Source organism: Fusarium sambucinum, chromosome IV (assembly GCF_050947815.1).
Source record: "Fusarium sambucinum isolate potato_lamoka chromosome IV, whole genome shotgun sequence".
NCBI classification, from domain to species: domain Eukaryota; kingdom Fungi; phylum Ascomycota; class Sordariomycetes; order Hypocreales; family Nectriaceae; genus Fusarium; species Fusarium sambucinum.
Genome location: NC_139291.1, coordinates 3,811,897 through 3,830,005, shown reverse-complemented (window position 1 = coordinate 3,830,005; position 18,109 = coordinate 3,811,897). Strand labels below are relative to the sequence as shown.

The 18,109-nt window shown below is 46.3% G+C and overlaps 10 protein-coding genes across 10 annotated transcripts; 3 read left to right on the top strand and 7 right to left on the bottom strand.

The window, feature by feature from the left end:
* Positions 1–314: 314 nt before the first annotated feature.
* Positions 315–1,681, top strand: FSST1_001260 (uncharacterized protein; the record flags this gene model as incomplete). The annotated part of the gene is made up of 4 exons (XM_083226718.1): positions 315–546; positions 596–663; positions 716–1,089; positions 1,141–1,681. The coding sequence occupies 4 exons, from the start codon at positions 315–317 to the stop codon at positions 1,679–1,681; spliced, it is 1,215 nt and encodes a 404-aa protein (XP_083091442.1).
* A 153-nt stretch (positions 1,682–1,834) lies between these two features.
* FSST1_001259 (uncharacterized protein) lies at positions 1,835–1,972 on the bottom strand (the record flags this gene model as incomplete). Its single annotated transcript, XM_083223832.1, has 2 exons — positions 1,835–1,871; positions 1,926–1,972. 2 exons carry the CDS (start codon positions 1,970–1,972, stop codon positions 1,835–1,837), a joined length of 84 nt encoding a protein of 27 aa, XP_083091441.1.
* A 24-nt stretch (positions 1,973–1,996) lies between these two features.
* FSST1_001258 (class I SAM-dependent methyltransferase) lies at positions 1,997–3,246 on the bottom strand (the record flags this gene model as incomplete). The annotated part of the gene is made up of 8 exons (XM_083226708.1): positions 1,997–2,264; positions 2,312–2,608; positions 2,655–2,695; positions 2,740–2,814; positions 2,863–2,899; positions 2,952–3,047; positions 3,096–3,145; positions 3,193–3,246. The coding sequence occupies 8 exons, from the start codon at positions 3,244–3,246 to the stop codon at positions 1,997–1,999; spliced, it is 918 nt and encodes a 305-aa protein (XP_083091440.1).
* A 744-nt stretch (positions 3,247–3,990) lies between these two features.
* On the bottom strand, positions 3,991–5,543 carry FSST1_001257 (FAD-binding oxidoreductase; the record flags this gene model as incomplete). Its single annotated transcript, XM_083226697.1, has 2 exons — positions 3,991–5,409; positions 5,457–5,543. 2 exons carry the CDS (start codon positions 5,541–5,543, stop codon positions 3,991–3,993), a joined length of 1,506 nt encoding a protein of 501 aa, XP_083091439.1.
* Positions 5,544–6,349: 806 nt separating this feature from the next.
* Positions 6,350–7,752, bottom strand: FSST1_001256 (class I SAM-dependent methyltransferase; the record flags this gene model as incomplete). Its single annotated transcript, XM_083226687.1, has 9 exons — positions 6,350–6,392; positions 6,438–6,857; positions 6,908–7,045; positions 7,094–7,131; positions 7,179–7,333; positions 7,388–7,429; positions 7,484–7,574; positions 7,630–7,653; positions 7,708–7,752. 9 exons carry the CDS (start codon positions 7,750–7,752, stop codon positions 6,350–6,352), a joined length of 996 nt encoding a protein of 331 aa, XP_083091438.1.
* Positions 7,753–8,449: 697 nt separating this feature from the next.
* On the bottom strand, positions 8,450–10,256 carry FSST1_001255 (acyl-CoA synthetase; the record flags this gene model as incomplete). Its single annotated transcript, XM_083226676.1, has 2 exons — positions 8,450–9,960; positions 10,013–10,256. 2 exons carry the CDS (start codon positions 10,254–10,256, stop codon positions 8,450–8,452), a joined length of 1,755 nt encoding a protein of 584 aa, XP_083091437.1.
* Positions 10,257–11,551: 1,295 nt separating this feature from the next.
* FSST1_001254 (uncharacterized protein) lies at positions 11,552–11,978 on the bottom strand (the record flags this gene model as incomplete). Its single annotated transcript, XM_083226666.1, has 2 exons — positions 11,552–11,570; positions 11,623–11,978. The coding sequence occupies 2 exons, from the start codon at positions 11,976–11,978 to the stop codon at positions 11,552–11,554; spliced, it is 375 nt and encodes a 124-aa protein (XP_083091436.1).
* A 1,239-nt stretch (positions 11,979–13,217) lies between these two features.
* Positions 13,218–14,702, top strand: FSST1_001253 (uncharacterized protein; the record flags this gene model as incomplete). Its single annotated transcript, XM_083223831.1, has 2 exons — positions 13,218–14,597; positions 14,643–14,702. 2 exons carry the CDS (start codon positions 13,218–13,220, stop codon positions 14,700–14,702), a joined length of 1,440 nt encoding a protein of 479 aa, XP_083091435.1.
* Positions 14,703–15,155: 453 nt separating this feature from the next.
* On the top strand, positions 15,156–15,536 carry FSST1_001252 (uncharacterized protein; the record flags this gene model as incomplete). The annotated part of the gene is made up of 1 exon (XM_083226644.1): positions 15,156–15,536. The coding sequence occupies one exon, from the start codon at positions 15,156–15,158 to the stop codon at positions 15,534–15,536; it is 381 nt and encodes a 126-aa protein (XP_083091434.1).
* Positions 15,537–16,679: 1,143 nt separating this feature from the next.
* Positions 16,680–17,940, bottom strand: FSST1_001251 (uncharacterized protein; the record flags this gene model as incomplete). Its single annotated transcript, XM_083226633.1, has 5 exons — positions 16,680–17,085; positions 17,132–17,508; positions 17,556–17,623; positions 17,675–17,711; positions 17,767–17,940. 5 exons carry the CDS (start codon positions 17,938–17,940, stop codon positions 16,680–16,682), a joined length of 1,062 nt encoding a protein of 353 aa, XP_083091433.1.
* Between the last annotated feature and the right edge of the window lie 169 nt (positions 17,941–18,109).

Here is an 18,109-nt window from a genome sequence, read left to right as displayed (position 1 = left end):
CGAGTTCGCATCATCAACGATCGGCAGTAACAATAACGACGGCGGAGAAAATTACTCAGAAATGGGTATTGGCCCGTCAAATTGCCCGTCAGCGTTGATCGACGCCCGGTGGATGGATGCAGCTCGACTACACCGAGCGTACGATGTTACAGTAGTGTCACCACAATAGGGTCGATCTCTGCCCTAGAGCTTGGGTCTCGGTTCTGTCTCATCTCAGTACAATACCCCTCACTTCCCCAGGTCCCTGTTCAACAGTGGTTCAAGAGGTATCTATCTCACTCGTCGTTGAAGGACGGCTTTCACTCACAGACGACATGTATCTCCGCTGGAACGATCACAAACCCAGAAGCATGGAGAGCACAACGGATGCATCGCGCTCACTCGAAATCCAAGCGGTTCTCATAACCTTCTCTCTATTATCCGCCACAACCGTCGTCTTACGGACTTATATACGAACGAAAGTGCTCAATTCATTTGGCTTGGACGATGGCTTGATGGTGGTGGCACAGGTGCTCGCTATCGGCTCCGCTGTGGCCATTGGTCTTGGTGAGTGGTTTCAATGTTTCTAAAAGGCCAACTGCTGACTTCTGTTAAGAGAACAAATATGGACTAGGATATCACACATGGGAGCAACCGAAAAGCGCATATGTTCCCTACATGAAGGTTCGTTATTGTTTGCTACACTATATCACACTTGTGCTGACGCAATTGCTAGTCCTTCTACGCGTCTATTGTCATTTACAACATCGCCATGTGTCTTGTCAAGATTGGAATATTACTCCAATACCGACGCGTCTTCGCTATCCAAGCCATACAACTCATCACGTTCTATGGAACGGCTCTGATGGTTGCTTGGACGGTTGTCATTGCCTTCCTCAATATTCTCATTTGTGTTCCTGTCGCCAAGTTCTGGGACCATGAACTACCTGGACGATGCCTTGATCCACTTCTGATATGGTATATCATGGCTGGGTTCAATCTAGCAACAGACATCACCATATTCTGTCTGCCTTTGCCGGTCATCAAGAGTCTCAATCTCCCGAGGAAGCAGAAGATGATGCTCTTTGCCATCTTTAGTCTTGGGTTCTTGTAAGTTGTTGGCAATACTATCCCTCAATTGGCATATACTAACAATAGTAGCACATGCTTCATCTCGATTTATCGCATCCAAACACTCAGGACTGCTGCGTCCACAAAAGATCCCAACTGGGATAACGTGGATGCTGCCATATGGTCATTCCTTGAAATCGCAATTGCGATTATAGCAGCCTGCCTACCGACTCTGCGACCCTTAGTCTCCAAGCTCATGCCCCGGATGTTTGCTTCATCCTTGGGCAGAAGCAACCGTGCCTCCCGCTACACTCAGCCACGCAACAGTCTATATGTTGGAAACGTTCCTCGAACAAGAACGGGACGGCGCAGCAATATGTTTGACGACACAAGCACTCTGCACGATGACAGTATCCCGATACCTACCCATGATAAAGCTCTGCACTCTCCAAATAGCGCCAATTTCAGTGTGAGTATAAGGGCTGGCAGCGAGAGTAATGACAGCGAGGACACTATTCCCATCTATGAGGGCGCAGGAATCTCAGCCAAAACTGTCATTACACAACAAGTTGTGGAGGAGGAGGAGGGCTGGGACAGCAGTAGGCCAAGTAGCAGAAACAGATCTTTCTGATTGCACTCCAAGTTCATTTGTTCACACTATACCCCTTTAATGTATGCCTGGAACAGGCTCATATAGTTTTAATAGTCATGTTATGAGTTATGGAAGAACGTTCTCAAGCCGTCTCAACTTCATTGATGCTGTGAAACGTCTTCAGATGAATGATTAGGTATGGGTTGGCTTTCGGCCGTAAAGCAAATGCCTACAAGGTATCAAGTGAGCGTGTTGTCCAGAATAAGAGGTTAAGCGGACTTACATGTCGCAACTGCCAAGATGCTTCGGATTACGAATAATAGACCGCATCTTTGCCACAAGAACCTCGACCTCTTAGCGACTCCAGCCGAGGATCTGACCGATGGGATACAGCGCAAAGCCATCCAGACTTAGATCCATGTATAAGCCAACAAACTGCCCTTGCCTCTTACGCCGAGCATCCTTCGGCCAATCACCTAGCGGGATGGTGTGAACTTTGTGGACAATGTCCTCAAAACCTGCTTCCCGAGCAGAGTCTTGCATGAGTCCGTTCGTGGTATTGAACGTACGCCCAACCCTGTCGCCGGCATCATAGAATAGTTGAGCCCACTGTCTAAAGGTTCTAGACCGACGTTAGCTCTCAACTTGTGAAAAGACAGAATCTCTTACTCGTTCTCAGCTACCGAACCTGGGTTTTCGCATTTAAGATGGATGTCGGGCTCGATGTGCTGGAACCAGCCACCAGGCTTCAAGGCCTTGAACATTTGACGATATAGTCTCTGCCAATCGTCAAAGGCACCGTGCATGTACCGGATATGGATGAAGTCAAAAGAAGCCGGCTCAAAAGTCCAGTCAAGCTGCGCATCATCGATCTGGAACTTGACATTTGGTGGAATCCAGGATGGTTGGGTGGGCGATATATCAATGCCGATGACCTCTGCTGAGGGAAACTTATCTGCCATGTCACTGAGGTAGAGTCAGTATATGACTACTATAATTGTGAGTTACTGACATCGCCCAAATTCCAGTACCTGTTCCGATGTCGAGGATTCGCTGGAAGGTTAGCCAGGCATCTTGTTGATTGGGAGTACACTTACCTGAGGGTTCTCTCCAATCGGCGGGACGTAAAGCTTGTCGTCGAGCATCATGGTAAGCCATTCATGTCTCATTGCCTGTCAGTTTGTATCATAAAAGAGCCGTTGTTGTGATGCTCACGCTACGTCGAAAGCCTCAACATGTTTGTCGTCATTTGGGGCCCTATGCCAAGATGAGCATCGTCGCGTGACATTACAATCAGCTTTTGAAATACCAATAGTTAGTCGTATGAGAATTTTGATAGGTTCGGCCTTGGATCCTTCGATACTCGTAGATGCTTGATGCGACAGACGCTGTTGAGGAGTGGGAGCTTCCCGTGTCATTAGTTGTGCGCAAAGGCAGGATCGTCACTCTTCACCTTTCTACGTCGGATATAGAATCATCATCTGCGCCCACAACTTCCGGAACCTTGAATATTCAGCACCACTATTGTTGAGTCTTTTGAAGCTAAGTACAATGGCGATACCCTGACGGGTCTGCTCGTCGTCGGACATGTTTTTCGACTGCATGGCATATGATGATGCTTCTGCCACGAGGTTACGATGTGAAAGAACAATGTTTTGTTTCCCAGTTTCCACCGGAAAAGGTAAAAACCCCTCAGACAAGTTATTGTCAAGCTTGGCCGCTTATGCTACGTAATGTTGGTGGCTGACATGTCCTTGTTTGTTCATTCAACACTTGAACCGGAGCCAATAAGGTCTGGTCTGCGCACTTTTCACTATTCATGCTTATGAGCGACAGTCTCAACTTCTTGACAGGGCCACTGGCCTAGCAATGAAATACTTTTCATGTTCTATATAGAGGGAGCGGTCTTGGCTAAAGCCTCAGGAAGAAACGGTTTGGCTCACCGATTTGCCAAAAGAGCTGATACCATCGTTAGACCCGGTTATTGCCTAATCTCCGCAAACCTTCGGGCCGGTAGTTGACGATTGGGGTGAGATTGTCGAAGGCTGACCGGATGAGCTTGGCATCCTTGTTAGCATCGGAACACTTCGATGCCGACAGTAGCGTGTATCAGAATAAGCTACACACTTTACCGGGTGGCGTTGATCCGAAAACCTGTTTCATTTATGATTGGCTGCTATTCCGGATATCGCTGTTTTGTACATATCAGCCGCACCATATGAGTGGATACTGGCACGATAATATCATCAAATTCATGTCTATTCACTACTAGCCCATGATTTACTGGCATCTAGTACGATTCAACCTCTATGGATATCTTCCAGCTAACCTTATCCGTGGGATCCCTGCTAAACTTTGAAGTAGCCTCTCCACAGACGTGCTAGCTTCCCTTCAGGATCCCACTCATCAACCACCTTCTTCAGCCTCTGTTGACTTTCCTCGCTGTAGTGCTTCTGCACCTGCTGTTTGCTCCCTGCGTAGTTCATGTAGACAAACCCATTGTCCAGACCACGGTCCGCTGCCATGGTTTCAACTGTGCCGATGAATTCCTGTGAACTATCCTCCACCAACTTGTCCAGTTGAGGATCCTCCCAAGTTGTAGAAATTTGTACAATCATCAAGGGTCCCTCCTTTGGGTCAAGACCAAACGTGTTGCCACCATTCTTTTGCATTGCTTGGAGAATATTGACCGATAAAGGTTGGAAAACCAAGAAAGGAACGACGCTGCTTCCGTTGGCGGCCTCAAAGAGCTTAGCATTGCGGGCCTCAAAAAGAGGTACAAGATCTGTGAAGAATGATGCGGATTTGGCCGATACTGTGACGTCCCACCAAGTCTGTCGCGAACCGTAGGGAACGTCGATAAGTTTTGAGTGCGTAGAGATGTTGGCTACAACCGTCTCATTCGAGACAGCCCCAGGAATTTCCGTAAGCGAGGAGAAGACTGAAGGTATGCTTTTCGCTGGCGAGGGAATCGTGGAGTGATAAAGACTTGTGAGCGCAATATATCCTCCAAAGAGCGGCTGATAGGTCAGGACGAAAAAGCTGTGCGCATTTGGGTCTTCTGGCAGACCATTCTCAGTCAAGTCCTGGAAATGTGGTATGATTGTCTTGTTGAGAGCGCCTGGGTGAATGAGTGAAGTTGACCACAAATCACCCTGTTCAAAGGAAGCCAAGTCGAAGCGTGTCACTATGCCAAAGTTGGAACCACCACCGCCTCTTAGTGCCCAGTAAAGATCGGTGTTGGTGTCTGGCGATGCGTTGACGATGTCGCCGGATGCGACAACAACTTCATAGTTGCGCACGTTATCACAAGCCCAACCTTTGGAGCCTGAAAAGTACGAAATACCACCGCCGAGGATGAGTCCGCCTACACCGACACTCGCCACACGGCCGCCTACTACAGCGAGTTTGAGCGGATCAAGAACCTCAGAGACGTTGATCCATCGGTTTCCAGGTCCGACAGAAACTGTCTCGCGATCTTTAGAAACGGTGATGTTGTTGAGATGCTGAAGGTCGACTGTGACACCACCGGCGACATTGGAGCCACCTGCGAAGGCAGTATGGCCGCCGCTCTTGACAGAGAAGGGCGCATCCAGAGAAGTGAGAATCTTGATCATCTTTGAGACATCTTTCGTGGTTCGGGGAGAGACGAAGCAATCAGGGTGAACTTCTGCTTGGCGATGGGACCAGTAGTTGTTGGCTAGAATGTAAGATGTTGTGTTGGAGTAAGCGACGTCGGAAGGAAATTGTTCTGCGATGGCAACGCACTAGATAATGTTAGATATAATACGAAGGGGAGGGATGGATGTCGTACCGCATCGTTGGAGACATTGAGAGCATAGCTTGTGGCAGTCGACAGCCCAGCAAGAGCAGGGATGAAGATGAGCTGTGGCACTCTCATCTTGGGCACAAATAAATGCAAAAGTCAAAGAGGTAAAGAGAGAGAAAGTGATGATGATGATGATGGGGGAGGAGGATGAGAAAAGGCGGACGCCATTTATAAATGAGGCGCTAGGCATTAGCACTAGCAGTGAATTGTAGTGGGATTGGCAGAAGAAGCAAAAAGACGGAAGCTAATATCGGTAGTCATGGATCTAGGCTGTAATAATTTGGACTAGTAAGACCAGTCATCATAGCGTTCGACTCACTGTTGATCACTAACAGAAACAAACCAATCAGATATCTTGGCCCAAGTCTAGCAACTTTTGTCAGATACAACTGACCATGGGACATGGCCCGTGATTCCCATTCAGATGAATAAAACCGTCTCTTCTTCACTTAGTGAGTGGGCTTCAACTAGTGAGTCTGACAAGTCTTGCATGTGCAATTCATTCCCTGTAGAATTGATCCTACACGTTTGAGGATCCAATCGCATGTCTCGATTTTGCTGCAGAAAAACGGCGTAGAACGATTGAGACCCGAAACGGAAAGGCCGATATATATTTCACCAGATATCTGTTCCAACAACATCTTGGCATCAAACACTTACTCCATATCTCCCCCATTTCTTAATCTTGGATAAGGAAAGAACCGAATCGATCGGGGTTTGCCGGAACGGTTGTCGGTCCTCTCTTCAGCCTTGTTCTTTATCGACCAAACGGGTGACGATCAAGATAAACGTAAGATGACTGACAAGCAGTAGACAAAAGTAGCACGTTGTAAGTGAGTTCAAGTTGCCAAATGATGTATTGAGTGAGAGATATAAGACTACGCGTCGGGGCTCTCAGGCTTTCTCGCATAGATACAGCAACTAGAAAGGTTAGCACAAGCAATCAACTCCTGCAAGCATACTTACATCGGGTTATAAGCGTGGATCTGCCGATTGTTCAAGTCCTTTCTCACTTCCACAAGAAACGTCTCCACCTCCTCCCTTGACCAGCCATACGCCCTCGAAAACGGTGCCAAGGTCAATGACTCAATAGCGTCCATCGAATTCGAATTGTTCCACGTTCCCAACTCTTTATACTTCTTATCCTTAGGCCAAGGGTTGAGGGGCCATTTGAATCGCGTGTCGACGATATCAACGAACCCAACTTTTTCCATGATGGTCTTGATCCCATCGAACTCGATCGCAGCGCCACCAAGTTTGATAAAGGCCTCACTGAGAAGCGTAAACCATTTGGTGAGAGCATGAGTCTCTGTGAGGGTGCCGTCGTCGGAGAGGATTCTGCCACTGACTTCCTGAATCTCGATATAGCCGCCTGGCGTAAGGGCTCTGTCATTTGTTAGAGAATTGCAAAGCGGAGTCTTGAGACGGTGAGTCACTTGAAGATCTTTCGGATGTATTCCTCCCAGTCCTTGATACTAAAAGTCATCATTCGACTGTGAATATAATCGAATGACTCAGCGTAGGTCCATTCTTCATCAATGTCATCGATAATGAACCGGACTTTCGACGGGACGCTCGAATCTGTTAGTTAGTCACCTGGACCTTATATCCGCGTGACTTACAATTCTGGCTGAATTGGAGACAGATCAATGCCAACAATCTGGAAGTTCAGAATATACTCCTACACAAACAATGCGTCGCACTGACCTCTGCTTCGTGGTGCTCATCCGCAAAGTCAATTGCCCAGATTCCTGTTCCGGTACCAAGATCAAGGACACGCTTAACCTTCGAGTCAACCTTATTCGGTGGTGCTAAGCCGAGTTTGTCGCCAAAAGTGAGTAAGAAGAGGTGATGCTGAAGGTCTAGCTTGAATTAGTGGACGATCTCATGCCATCGGGTGGTATGTATGTTCGTACCAAGTCGCTCGTTTTCAACTGCGTCGTTGGGAAGATGATATTCTATGGGAACAATTCAGCGTGATGTATCTTGTTGAAGTGATAGATGAAACATACTCCCTTCCTTATATCGATGGTATGTTCGTCCATTCTCTTCTCGATAGCTTAGGATGGAACTGGAAACACTTTGAGTTGACGATGCAACATCCTACATCCAGTCAATCGTTTCACTCGTCGATATGGAAGATTTATGTCGCTCACACTTCCTTGTTTGGAGTCACCATCATCTGCAACCTGCAACAGGCTTAGCAGTGGTTCATGTGATAGACAACAATACAAACCCGTTCATCAGGACGCAGTACTGGATCTGCTTCGACAACGGCCATAATGCTGTATACTGTAGACGATTTGAGGAATCGATAAGAGGGTAGTGTAAAAATCAAGAATCAAGATCGACTGCGAACAGCAGATCATTATCTTTAATATGGTCACGTCATGAAACGTGTTTTCTTAGCGAACCAACGAGACACTCCCAAGACGCTGTTCAGCCGTTGACAGGAACCAACATGCATATCGACACCCCAAAATAGGCCAGTGATCCGATGTTGGTGTGGGGTACAACTGCAAGAGTCGCGGATAGTATTGAGTACAGCAACAAACATTTGATACGAGACTTGAGTGTACATCCGTCTTTATTCAGGTACTCCTTCTAATTGAGAACTGGGACATTTCAACAAACGTCTTCACTTGAGTAATGACTCTTTTGCTCTATCATGGACCAAGTTCTTGCAGCCTTTACGATGCTTCAAGTTTTTGACAAGGAAATTTTTACCCAAACGTCGACGGGCCGAGTTTCGAGCAAGGATCACGACGGGGAAGGGTTCCGAACCTGTCACGGCAGTTACTTTAACACCTTGGCAAACTATCCCCTTACACGACATATCCGCTACAATGGAGATTTCTAATCAGTTACCACAAGATGTTATGCAATACAAACACAGAATAGATGAGTTGAGTTAAATGATAAAATGATAAAATGAAATTTACTGCGCGTTCAATATCAATACTTGCTAAAAAGACAACCTATCGTCTAGCTCCCAAATTAATACTTCTCCTCCTGATCTTCTCAACTGGTCCAAAAACGCTGTTAATCAACTCCTTCTTATTAATCTTTCCCATAGCATTTCTCGGCAACATCTCAACAATCTCCAAATCCTGAGGAATCTTGTATGCTGTGATTCTGGGCTTCAGAGCAGCTCGCAATTGTGGCAACGCCATCTTCTCCTCACCCTTCTGTGATAGGACAATTACCGCAGCAACCTTCTGACCCCAGGATTCTGAGGGAAGTCCAACAACAGCGCACTCGTCAATCTCATCCAGAGACAGGATCTCTCGCTCGACTTCGAGTGCTGACACCTTCTCACCACCTGTCTTGATGATATCTGCGCTTCGACGGCCCTGGATGAAGTATGCTGGTCCTCGAGCCCAAGAACCCGACTCACCCTTGCCAGAACCTGGAACAGTTCGGCGAATGGCGATATCACCAGTCTTGAACCATCCATCGGTAGTAAACTCTTTGGCTGTGGCTTCAGGGTTGCGCCAGTAGCCGGTGAAGATGGTGGGTCCACGAAGTTGGATCTCTCCGATACGTTCCTTTCCAGTAGCAGGGTCGATCTCATCGCCTGGCTGGACGACAGTCTGGGCACCAGTGTCGTCGTCGGTCTCCATCAGACGCGCCTCAACAGAAGGAAGAGGCCAGCCGACAGAACCGTCTACGCGGTCAATATCGGCGAGACCACAAGACAAGGCCATTCCGACTTCTGTCATTCCATAACGCTCTAGGAGAATGTTGCCGTCTGATAATTGGATCCACCCATCACGAATTGGCTTTGGTAGCGCAGCTGATCCAGAAAAGTTGAGGCGTAGGTTTCGAGGGGAGATGGCTTCTTTGCCAGCCTTTTGCATTTCTGGGGATAGTGACTCGTACGACTTCAGCATACGGGCCCAGATGGTTGGCACTGCGGTGAAGAATGAGATAGGGGCCTGCGCCTTCTCGCCTACTGCTGTCTGAAAGGGGGCTGTCAATCTCTTCCAGACCTTGTCAACGTTGAAAGGGAACATGAACTCAATGCTGCTTCCGGCCAAAAGTGGTGTAAGAAGAGCATTGACTGTGCCGTGAATATGATGAAGAGGCAAAACGTGCAAAAGTCGATCGCTAGGTGAATATCGCCACGCTTCCAAAAGACTAGATGCTTGGGCAGTGAGATTAGCTTGTGTAAGCACCACACCCTTGGGTCTGGCGGTTGTTCCAGAAGTAAAGAGCATCATTCCGCCCTGCTGAGAATCCGAAAGCTCCGCAAGTTCGATTTGTTTCTCTTCTGCAGTGGCATGGCCGGTTCCATCAAGTTGGTAGAATAGTGGTGGGCTTGCCAGGTCCTCACTGATGACTTCCTTTGCTTTAGAGGCGTATTTGGCGGATGAGATGAGAACAAGAGCCTGACTGTTTTCGAGGATATATCGCAGCTCAGGTGCGGGGAAAGCTGGTGCCAATGGTAGAGCAATGGCATTGGAGGCAAGAATAGCCAATAGTGTGACTATGATATGGTCAATCCTGATCAATGGCGGCAGATGAAGGATTATACATACCGACGTATTCATAACCGCTTTCCACCATGAAAGCAATTCTTTCACCAGAGACATCCGTTCTGCCGGTTTGGCTCAACAACTGTTCCTTAGCATGAGCAATGCTCTTGAGCAGGGCACCGTAAGAAAAGGTTGCTCCTGAGTCATTCTCAAGTACTGCAAGTGAAGCCGGCTCATGCTTCTGAATAGCCTCAAGGAATGATGAGCGCTGAAGCGTGGTTGGTCTGTCGGATGATAGAAACGGCATTTTGGTGTTTGGCTTGGTTCATTAGATGTCTTTTGGTTATTGAAGCTCACAGGTCTTGATAGATTGATAATGTATATATAAACAAATCATGCATGCATGGGACTGATGAAGAAACTGCAGACGCGTATCTTTTGAGGCTGAATAGAGATGATTCGGCATTAGATTTACATGCCGAGTACGGGGTCTAGGGGCAAATTGCGGGGACATCGGGAAGACGGGGACGACGGGGAGTTAAGGCTAACGAGAGAAAAGGCGATCAGGTTCTTGATTTGGCAAATCTGTTGGGGAGTTGAAGCTCAACAAACCGATATCCCATTGACAAATATCTTGATGACTATGAAATAACTATAATCTTGAGTCGCTTTGTTGTTTCTTACCGAGGCTATTCTGGATTCGACTATCTTATCTAATCTCTTATCCATCTATCCGATTACGACCCGATTGGATGACGCGCAATGAATCAGTTAATCCCGATTCAAAGCGAGTTGCTGTCTTCATTTCTACATCCTCAGTGGTCGACGTTTGTGTTGGTATCAGGCAAAGATATTCCGTTTTGTGCTTTATTTGACTTGTATTCATTTGATGTATGGCCATTATTTCCCAAGCATCCTCTCCCAAACCGCTCTAGCAAATGAAAGATCACTAGGGGCTACACTAAACTACAAAATACCCTCATCTTCTATCTCAAGACACTGAAGCTTGATCTCGCGGGTACAGACGTGTGGTCCACTCATTAAAGTGAGCCCACTCCTCATGCTACATTGAGACTTTTCAGTGCGGTGGGTTTCAATTCTGGAGATACAAAAATAAACAGCCGAAGACATCCGATCTAAGTAGCACAAACTGATCTCCTAATTTGGTCTGTTATGCTCCCGGTGCCAGCCTTCCGAGAGGATCCATAGTATCAATCCTAACACGTCGGAGAAACGATCGAATTGGATCATGTTTGGCCTGGAAACAATTATATAACTGCTAGGCCTGACAAGTTGCTACAAACGGTGTTATGTAGTCTTCTGGGTGCATGCTATTGCTAGACGGATGGACTCAAGCATTTGTGCCAACGACCATCTATCGGAAAGGTTCTGGTAGGTAAAAGACTAGTAATCAAGATGTCAATTAACAAACACGACTTTGTGTACTTTCCCTCATAATTATATGCTACTCCAACAAGGCAAGTTATTCACCCTGTTCTGATCAAAGGTTGTGATCTCCATACCCTCCCCATTTTATCCATGCTCTTCGTCCTATTCACAATGTTGCTCTTCAGCGCGTCCTCGTTATCGATGTCTTCTCAATCACTCAGCACCCTCCCAGCTGCACGGAAATATGTCAGTAAAAGGCCATTCGTTTCATTCATGTGGCTCACCTGGCTATCATGATATGGTGAAGGAGTTGGAACTCTTTGTCGAGGCGCTCCTCAAGAAACGCAAAAGAATCATCGATTTTTTTGCAGAGCCTCTCCTCGAGGCTGTCCCGATGGGTTTCCTTATCGTCAGTCGCAGCGGTGGATTTCGATATCTCGCTCTCTTCACTGCCGTTTGTGTCGGTTTGGTCGGCTCTTACAGGAGGATGTTGGGCCACTAGGGGAGGGAAGCCAAAGGGGCCAATTTTGGGACTGGGTTCCTGCTGCTTCTTGATCTGGTACATGGCATAAGCCTTGAACTTCTTTTTGAACTCCGGGTCATCAGGGCGAGGATACGGCGGCTCGTTAGCATCAGACATGATGGGTATAGAGGAGGAGTTGATGATCAGTGTGGGTTGCAATGTGTTTGGTTGTGCTGGATGAGAGTAAGAAAAGGAAAAAAGAGGAGACTTGAACATTGGAACAAAGGTATACCACCAAGCTGGACTTTCCTACTGAAGGAAGTGTTACCGTGTTTTGAACAGGAAGGAGGATGGCGGATTCATGAGTGGGAGTATGCCACTCTTTCCTCGCAATTGTAGAGTGAAGTAGGCGCCTTCAAACACCTGAATTTCTTCTCTCATGTCCTTCGAAGGACCCCCGCTGATCGGATTTGTCAATCATTCTTCCGCCCAACAGGACCACCTTTCGCCCATCTTGCCATATTTTCTTTATACATTCAATATCAGAACAATTACCAAGACAATTAAACATGCGCCGGCCAAAATACGCAAAATTTTCCAGTGTATAGATCTAGCGGTCGTTTCTTTCCGGTTTTTTTCTTTCTTTTTGAGCTCTTAGGATTATGCTTCAAAAGGCTGATATAGAAGAAGCTTCATTTATACCCATTGCAAATGCGATCTAGAATTGCAGGGCGCTTTTTTCTATTTCCCTCTGCCTCCTAATATTAGAGGGCTCATCTTGGAACATTCCTGGCATAACAGAAGCGAACAAGTGACTACCCCGTCCAATTTCAGCTATACCAAATTCATATGCCGGGGTTGCAATTCAGTATTGGATGTCACGCGCAAAGAATACAACTACGCGATACCAATGGTGTGCAAGGTATCGAGAAGCGTCATAAAGAATCTCGAACGACAACAGGACCGTCCCGTTGAGACACAAGGGCTGGGAACGCAGCCGGCATTGCACAGAATAGTACACCTCAAAGAGGCCGGTCGTTCGAGGTTATCTAGCCGCGCCCAGTTATTCGAGGACTCAAACAAGGTGTCTTCTAATACTTGGAAAAACAAAAAAAATGAAACGTTTGAACTTAGGTGCTAGCTACTATAATTTTCAGATGCAAACGCTACCATTATAGATAGAAACCGCTATCGAAAGGTAACGCGTTCAGGGACCAGGGTGATAATGAGGCGCAAGGTGGTTGTGGCTGTGGTGGCTTGAGAGACCCACGTAGCATCCGTCAAATCAAATGTCGTGTTTCCTTCTGACGGCATCTTTATAGACTAAAAATAAGATCGACCCGACAACGACTTTTGGACTCTATATCGACACACAATGCGACGACCAGCAAAGCCCACTTTGTCTTCAATATCGACATGACTTCTGATGACCTCTCCAAGCTTACTTCAAAGTTATCTAATAACCCTGACAAGAGGCTGGCTACTCTGAGGCGCATTCGCGATATCGTCTTGAGTCAACAGGAAAAGGAAAAACACGAAAATCAACAGACACAAAACACCGCTCAATGGCTTCGCTTCCACAACTTTTTCCATCGTGAAAGTGAGCTTTATCGAGAGAAAGTCGCCTCCCTCATTAACACTGGCTGCTCCGAGACAGACGATGACCAAGCATGGGCAAATTTCCTGTGTCTAGCCGTCGCCGTCACGTCTCTCCGTGCCCTCTATGATACGAACTGGACTCGCGAAGTTATTCGTGAAACAGACGCGTGGTTACGCGACAATCCTGTCATGAAGACGCATAGATACATCTCGTCGCGTGATACCCTCTTGATCCTTCAAAGCGCGACCCCTCCAAGTCAACAAGAGGCAATCTTCTGTTCCGCCGACGAAGCAGGCAGGCTGGTTGACTCCAACACAATCTTGGTGGTAAAAGATCAGCAACCGTTTCCATGGGGGGGTCGACCTATCGATGCACTGTTCAAGAAGCATCTATCCAAGTGGCCAGAGCACAAAAAGATACACGTTACCATCCTAGACCTACCAGTAAATGGGCCCATTACACGTCGCAAAACCATCCGCGAGGTGACAGAAAAGATGATCCACGGGAATCCTGCACATCAACGCTGGAATATTCTAGACCTCAAAAGTCCTGACAATGTCCCTCATCCGGAATTTCTGAACAGACAACAACAGAATTGTTCGCTCCTTCATTGTTTCCCCCTCCACAATACGAACCTGGTTACGAAAAACACATTAAAATTTCTATTAATGAGTGAAGGTGGTAACCATACTGGGATGCACGTTGATACCCATGGCTTAGCAACCTTTATTACTGTACAGCAAGGCGAAATCGGTTTCGGCTGGATCGCTCACGACACACCTCAAGATCGTCTCGATATCCACAAAGATAAAATTCCCGATTCTCTGAAACGAAAAGCTCGTTTCATAGTTCTCAGGCCAGGAGAAACAGTCTATATGCCCTCGGGTACGATACACTTCATCTTTCGCCGACAGGCCATTCCCACCATGGCAACAGGTGGACATATTCTCACATGGAAGAGCATTCCGAAATGGTTGTCAATCATGAAGATGCAAGAACTGAGCCAGGAGCCTGTTGAAGCAGATGTCACAAAAGAATCTACTCGGGCTTATCTCAATTGTTTGAAGCAAATTCTAAAGGAAGACAAGGCCGCTCAGTCCTCAAATATACCCAGACCAGAGCAACTACAGGAAAATTCGGCTGAAGAAAAGGATGCTGCAAAGAGAGATATGGGTGTGGCCTGGTCAATAATAAAGGTATGTTGAAGCAGTGACTATATGGGGTTGCACTAACGACCTTAGAATTGGGATAACATTACAAAAGAAGACTTATTGGATAAAGAGAAGAACTTCGGCGTTTAATTATGGGACATTAGTTAATATGATAAGACGGGCAATGCAAAATAGGTGTATACATACGGTGCACGTCCAAGGCGTCTAAAAAGCGATACACCTGTGAATTTAGCCACTTTACAAAGTTACATCTACTGATAATAAAAATGGCAGTATTGCCTACTTGAGAAATCAGCCTCATTAGAGTGTTTCCATTTCGGATCACATATTACCAGGGTTAACACACAAAGATAGGTCGCATGAAAGGTCAGATACCTTGGGCTTCTGCCTTTGTACTCTTAAATCGCGTCTTTGTTACAAACTAACATCTCAGTGTCACTAAAACACACGTAGCTGTTAACAGAACAAAGCTTGAAAGGAACAATCAGTCTTTATGCATAAAAGTCCTCTTGGTAACACTCTAAATTCCACTTCAGTCTTCAAAGTAAAACAATCAACAGCAGAGACACAAAGTCTACGAAAATGGCGTCTAACACAGTATCGCATGAACCTCAAGCTACCGACTGGACTGAAGAGGAAAAGGCAGAATTGGTAAAGTATTACAAATTTTCTATCGAGCAACGAGACAAATGCATCGAGAATTTGGAAGCAATCTATCAGGAGCAGAAGGACTCGGAAGCACGGCATCAGAAGCAGAAGGACTTGAAAGCACGGCATCAGAAGGAGAAAAATTCAGAGGAAAAGGATGGAGATTCAGATGACGACAACGATAAAGACTTCCAAGTTCAGTCCGATGATCTCGTTCGCAAAGCTACTGATCAGGTAACTCTCATGGAGGGTTACCTTGACATCTTGCTTTTCATCGAAGCCGAGATGGAGGCGAGTGATTTGTCTATTCCCTAGATTCAATAAACTCTGACAAAAGAAATTTCAGTGAATATCAAAGAAGCATAAAAACGTTTTAGTTTGTGATCTATGACATGCATTATGGAAATCTCAGATGCGAAGTTTACGTTTCATTTTTTTGCCTCGACCAAAAGTAAAATTCAACAAGCGCTTAAACGTTTTCTTTAGTAAAATCCTGGCAGTATATATAAAGAGACCAGGAGACCGAATTAATCTCCATTCACAAACTTCGAGTGATATATTCCCTTCTGGAAAGACGACTTTCATACTCTCTAACTCGATTACACAGACAGCTCGCATTTACAACAAGGCACACGGACAATGCAACAAAAAGGTATCAGCCTAGAAACACAGTTGACTCTGTGAACAGAGAATTCGCGATGCTCCCACGTCAAGATAACTCCCAGTCTGAGCCGGTCGAGCTGAATCGACTACGCAACGAATACTCACTCCTTACCGACTGTGCGATCAAAGTGGCAAGAGACGATAGTCTGAACTTCATGTCACTTGCTCGCGAGCAGGCGAGAATGCTGAAGAATGCGATCCAAGACGCCGAGAACAGAATCCGTGGTACCCGTTGTTCACTAATCGGGAGTGGTTGGATCTTCAGATCCAGACTATGGAGGAGGAGCTTGACAGATGTCGCAGTATCGAAACGGCTCACGAGACTATGGTGATTACCATGGAGGCTCTGATGTGAAAATCAAGTCCTTTGACACAGTCGCAACATATTTGTCAATACCTTTAGGTGGGATGCGAAAAGCCTGATCTTTGAAGTGTGGAAACACACTACAACGATATATCAGAGTTTCCTTTCTAAAACCTTGAGCGTTCGGATTAAACCCATGGGCACATCGCGATCAACTGAGAACCCATTAGAAACATCTCCAAAGTGGGCATCATCACTGGACCGACATCTAGATAGATGGCAGAACACGAATAAGAAATTTAAACTGTTCAGACGGATCACGACACCCATCTCAGTAAAGACCGCTTTTCACGTACGGTGTTGCCTTTAGGTAGATCTCGTCTGTATTTTTCAATTGTTGTTATTGAAATTTATTAATTATAACTTGTCATATCTTATCCAAGCACTATATAACGCGCACTCTAAATGTGACATTCTACCATAGCTTGCCATCACGGTTCATTCTTCCTTATGCTCGACTTTGAAGACTTTCTTAACTTTCTCTCAGCTTCGTAAACACCCTTTGATGCCGTGATGCTTGTCTCCGTCCCGAATACGTGGCCACTGTTTGGTATGTGTAACCTGCCTCCGTAGGGGACGTCTTCCAATGCCACAACCGCAGTCATATCTGAATCGTCGGTAGCAATACCGTGTATAGTATGTGTGCTCTCTCCACTTCGGAGAGTAGGAACCAAACTCTTGGCTTTTTGGAGGAGAGGCTTGAAAGTCGGGAGACAGGAACACGCGATACCCGAGACAAGTTCCGCTAGTGACCATGACGCTGCGGTAACATTCCACCATGTAAAGTCCTTTTCGGGTGTAAGCCATTGAAGTCGGAGGATTGAAATAGCGATTGTACTGGCAACGTTAGCTGGAGGTGCATAACCGGATTGGCAGAACTTACAAGAAACCTAGCCCAAAGATTCCAGAAAGCAACAACTTTTGTGACAAGTGCAGTTTCAGTTTCCAGATAATGGGAAGAGGCATTACCATGATCGCAAAGTCGATGACTATATGTGCTATCCCGTTGATATACCACAGCAACGTCTGGTGTTTGAAACACTTTCCCTCGATTCCCGGATCCCAGAGAGCTTCGAGTGGAATACAGAGCGTACAAATGCTCACTACCTGTGTCGCACTCCATATAGAAAGGAGTACAATGGAGCCTATGTAGACCCAACGCATGTGTGAAACATTCATGATGCGGAGATATTGTAGTAGGAACGTTATTTTGCAAAAGTATATGGATATCGTGTAGAATAGGACGGAAAGCCAGAAGCACTGGGTATAGTTAGAACCTGATGGAACCTCGAGGGGAAGTCTCTTACCATGCCGTAAAGAACTATTTGATCAATAGATAACGTCCAGTCGTGTCGTCCGAGACCATGTCTCGTCACTAAAGCTGTTAGTGCGTGTCACTTGTTCCAACGTGGCAGACAGAACATACTGGCAGCAATCGAAGCACCGCAAGCTATCAAAAAGGCCTGTAAGTTGAATGTCAATTTCAAACGCACCATAATCATTTTCTGTGATACTGACCAAAGCAAGGACGGCAGAGATATCGTCGAGTCCAGTTGAATGGATAAGTCTTCTGCAATAGAGTCGTCCAGCAACCAGCACGGACCCTACAGCCATCAACGCCACCGAGACACCAAGCATAAGATCCGATCTTGTCTCATGAGACTTCGCAGCTTGCTCGTCGGTGATATTCATTGTGGAGATTGTACATGTACAGCTGTCAAGGCAAAGATAGACAAGACTTGAGAGGGAGGAAGTAAATCACAATACTTGAAAACTCTGCAAACAGATGATGTTGTGTACGCCAAGGTACCGATGTCAACGTCAGAAATCGAAACCTTGTAATTAATTGTTTATAAGCCGG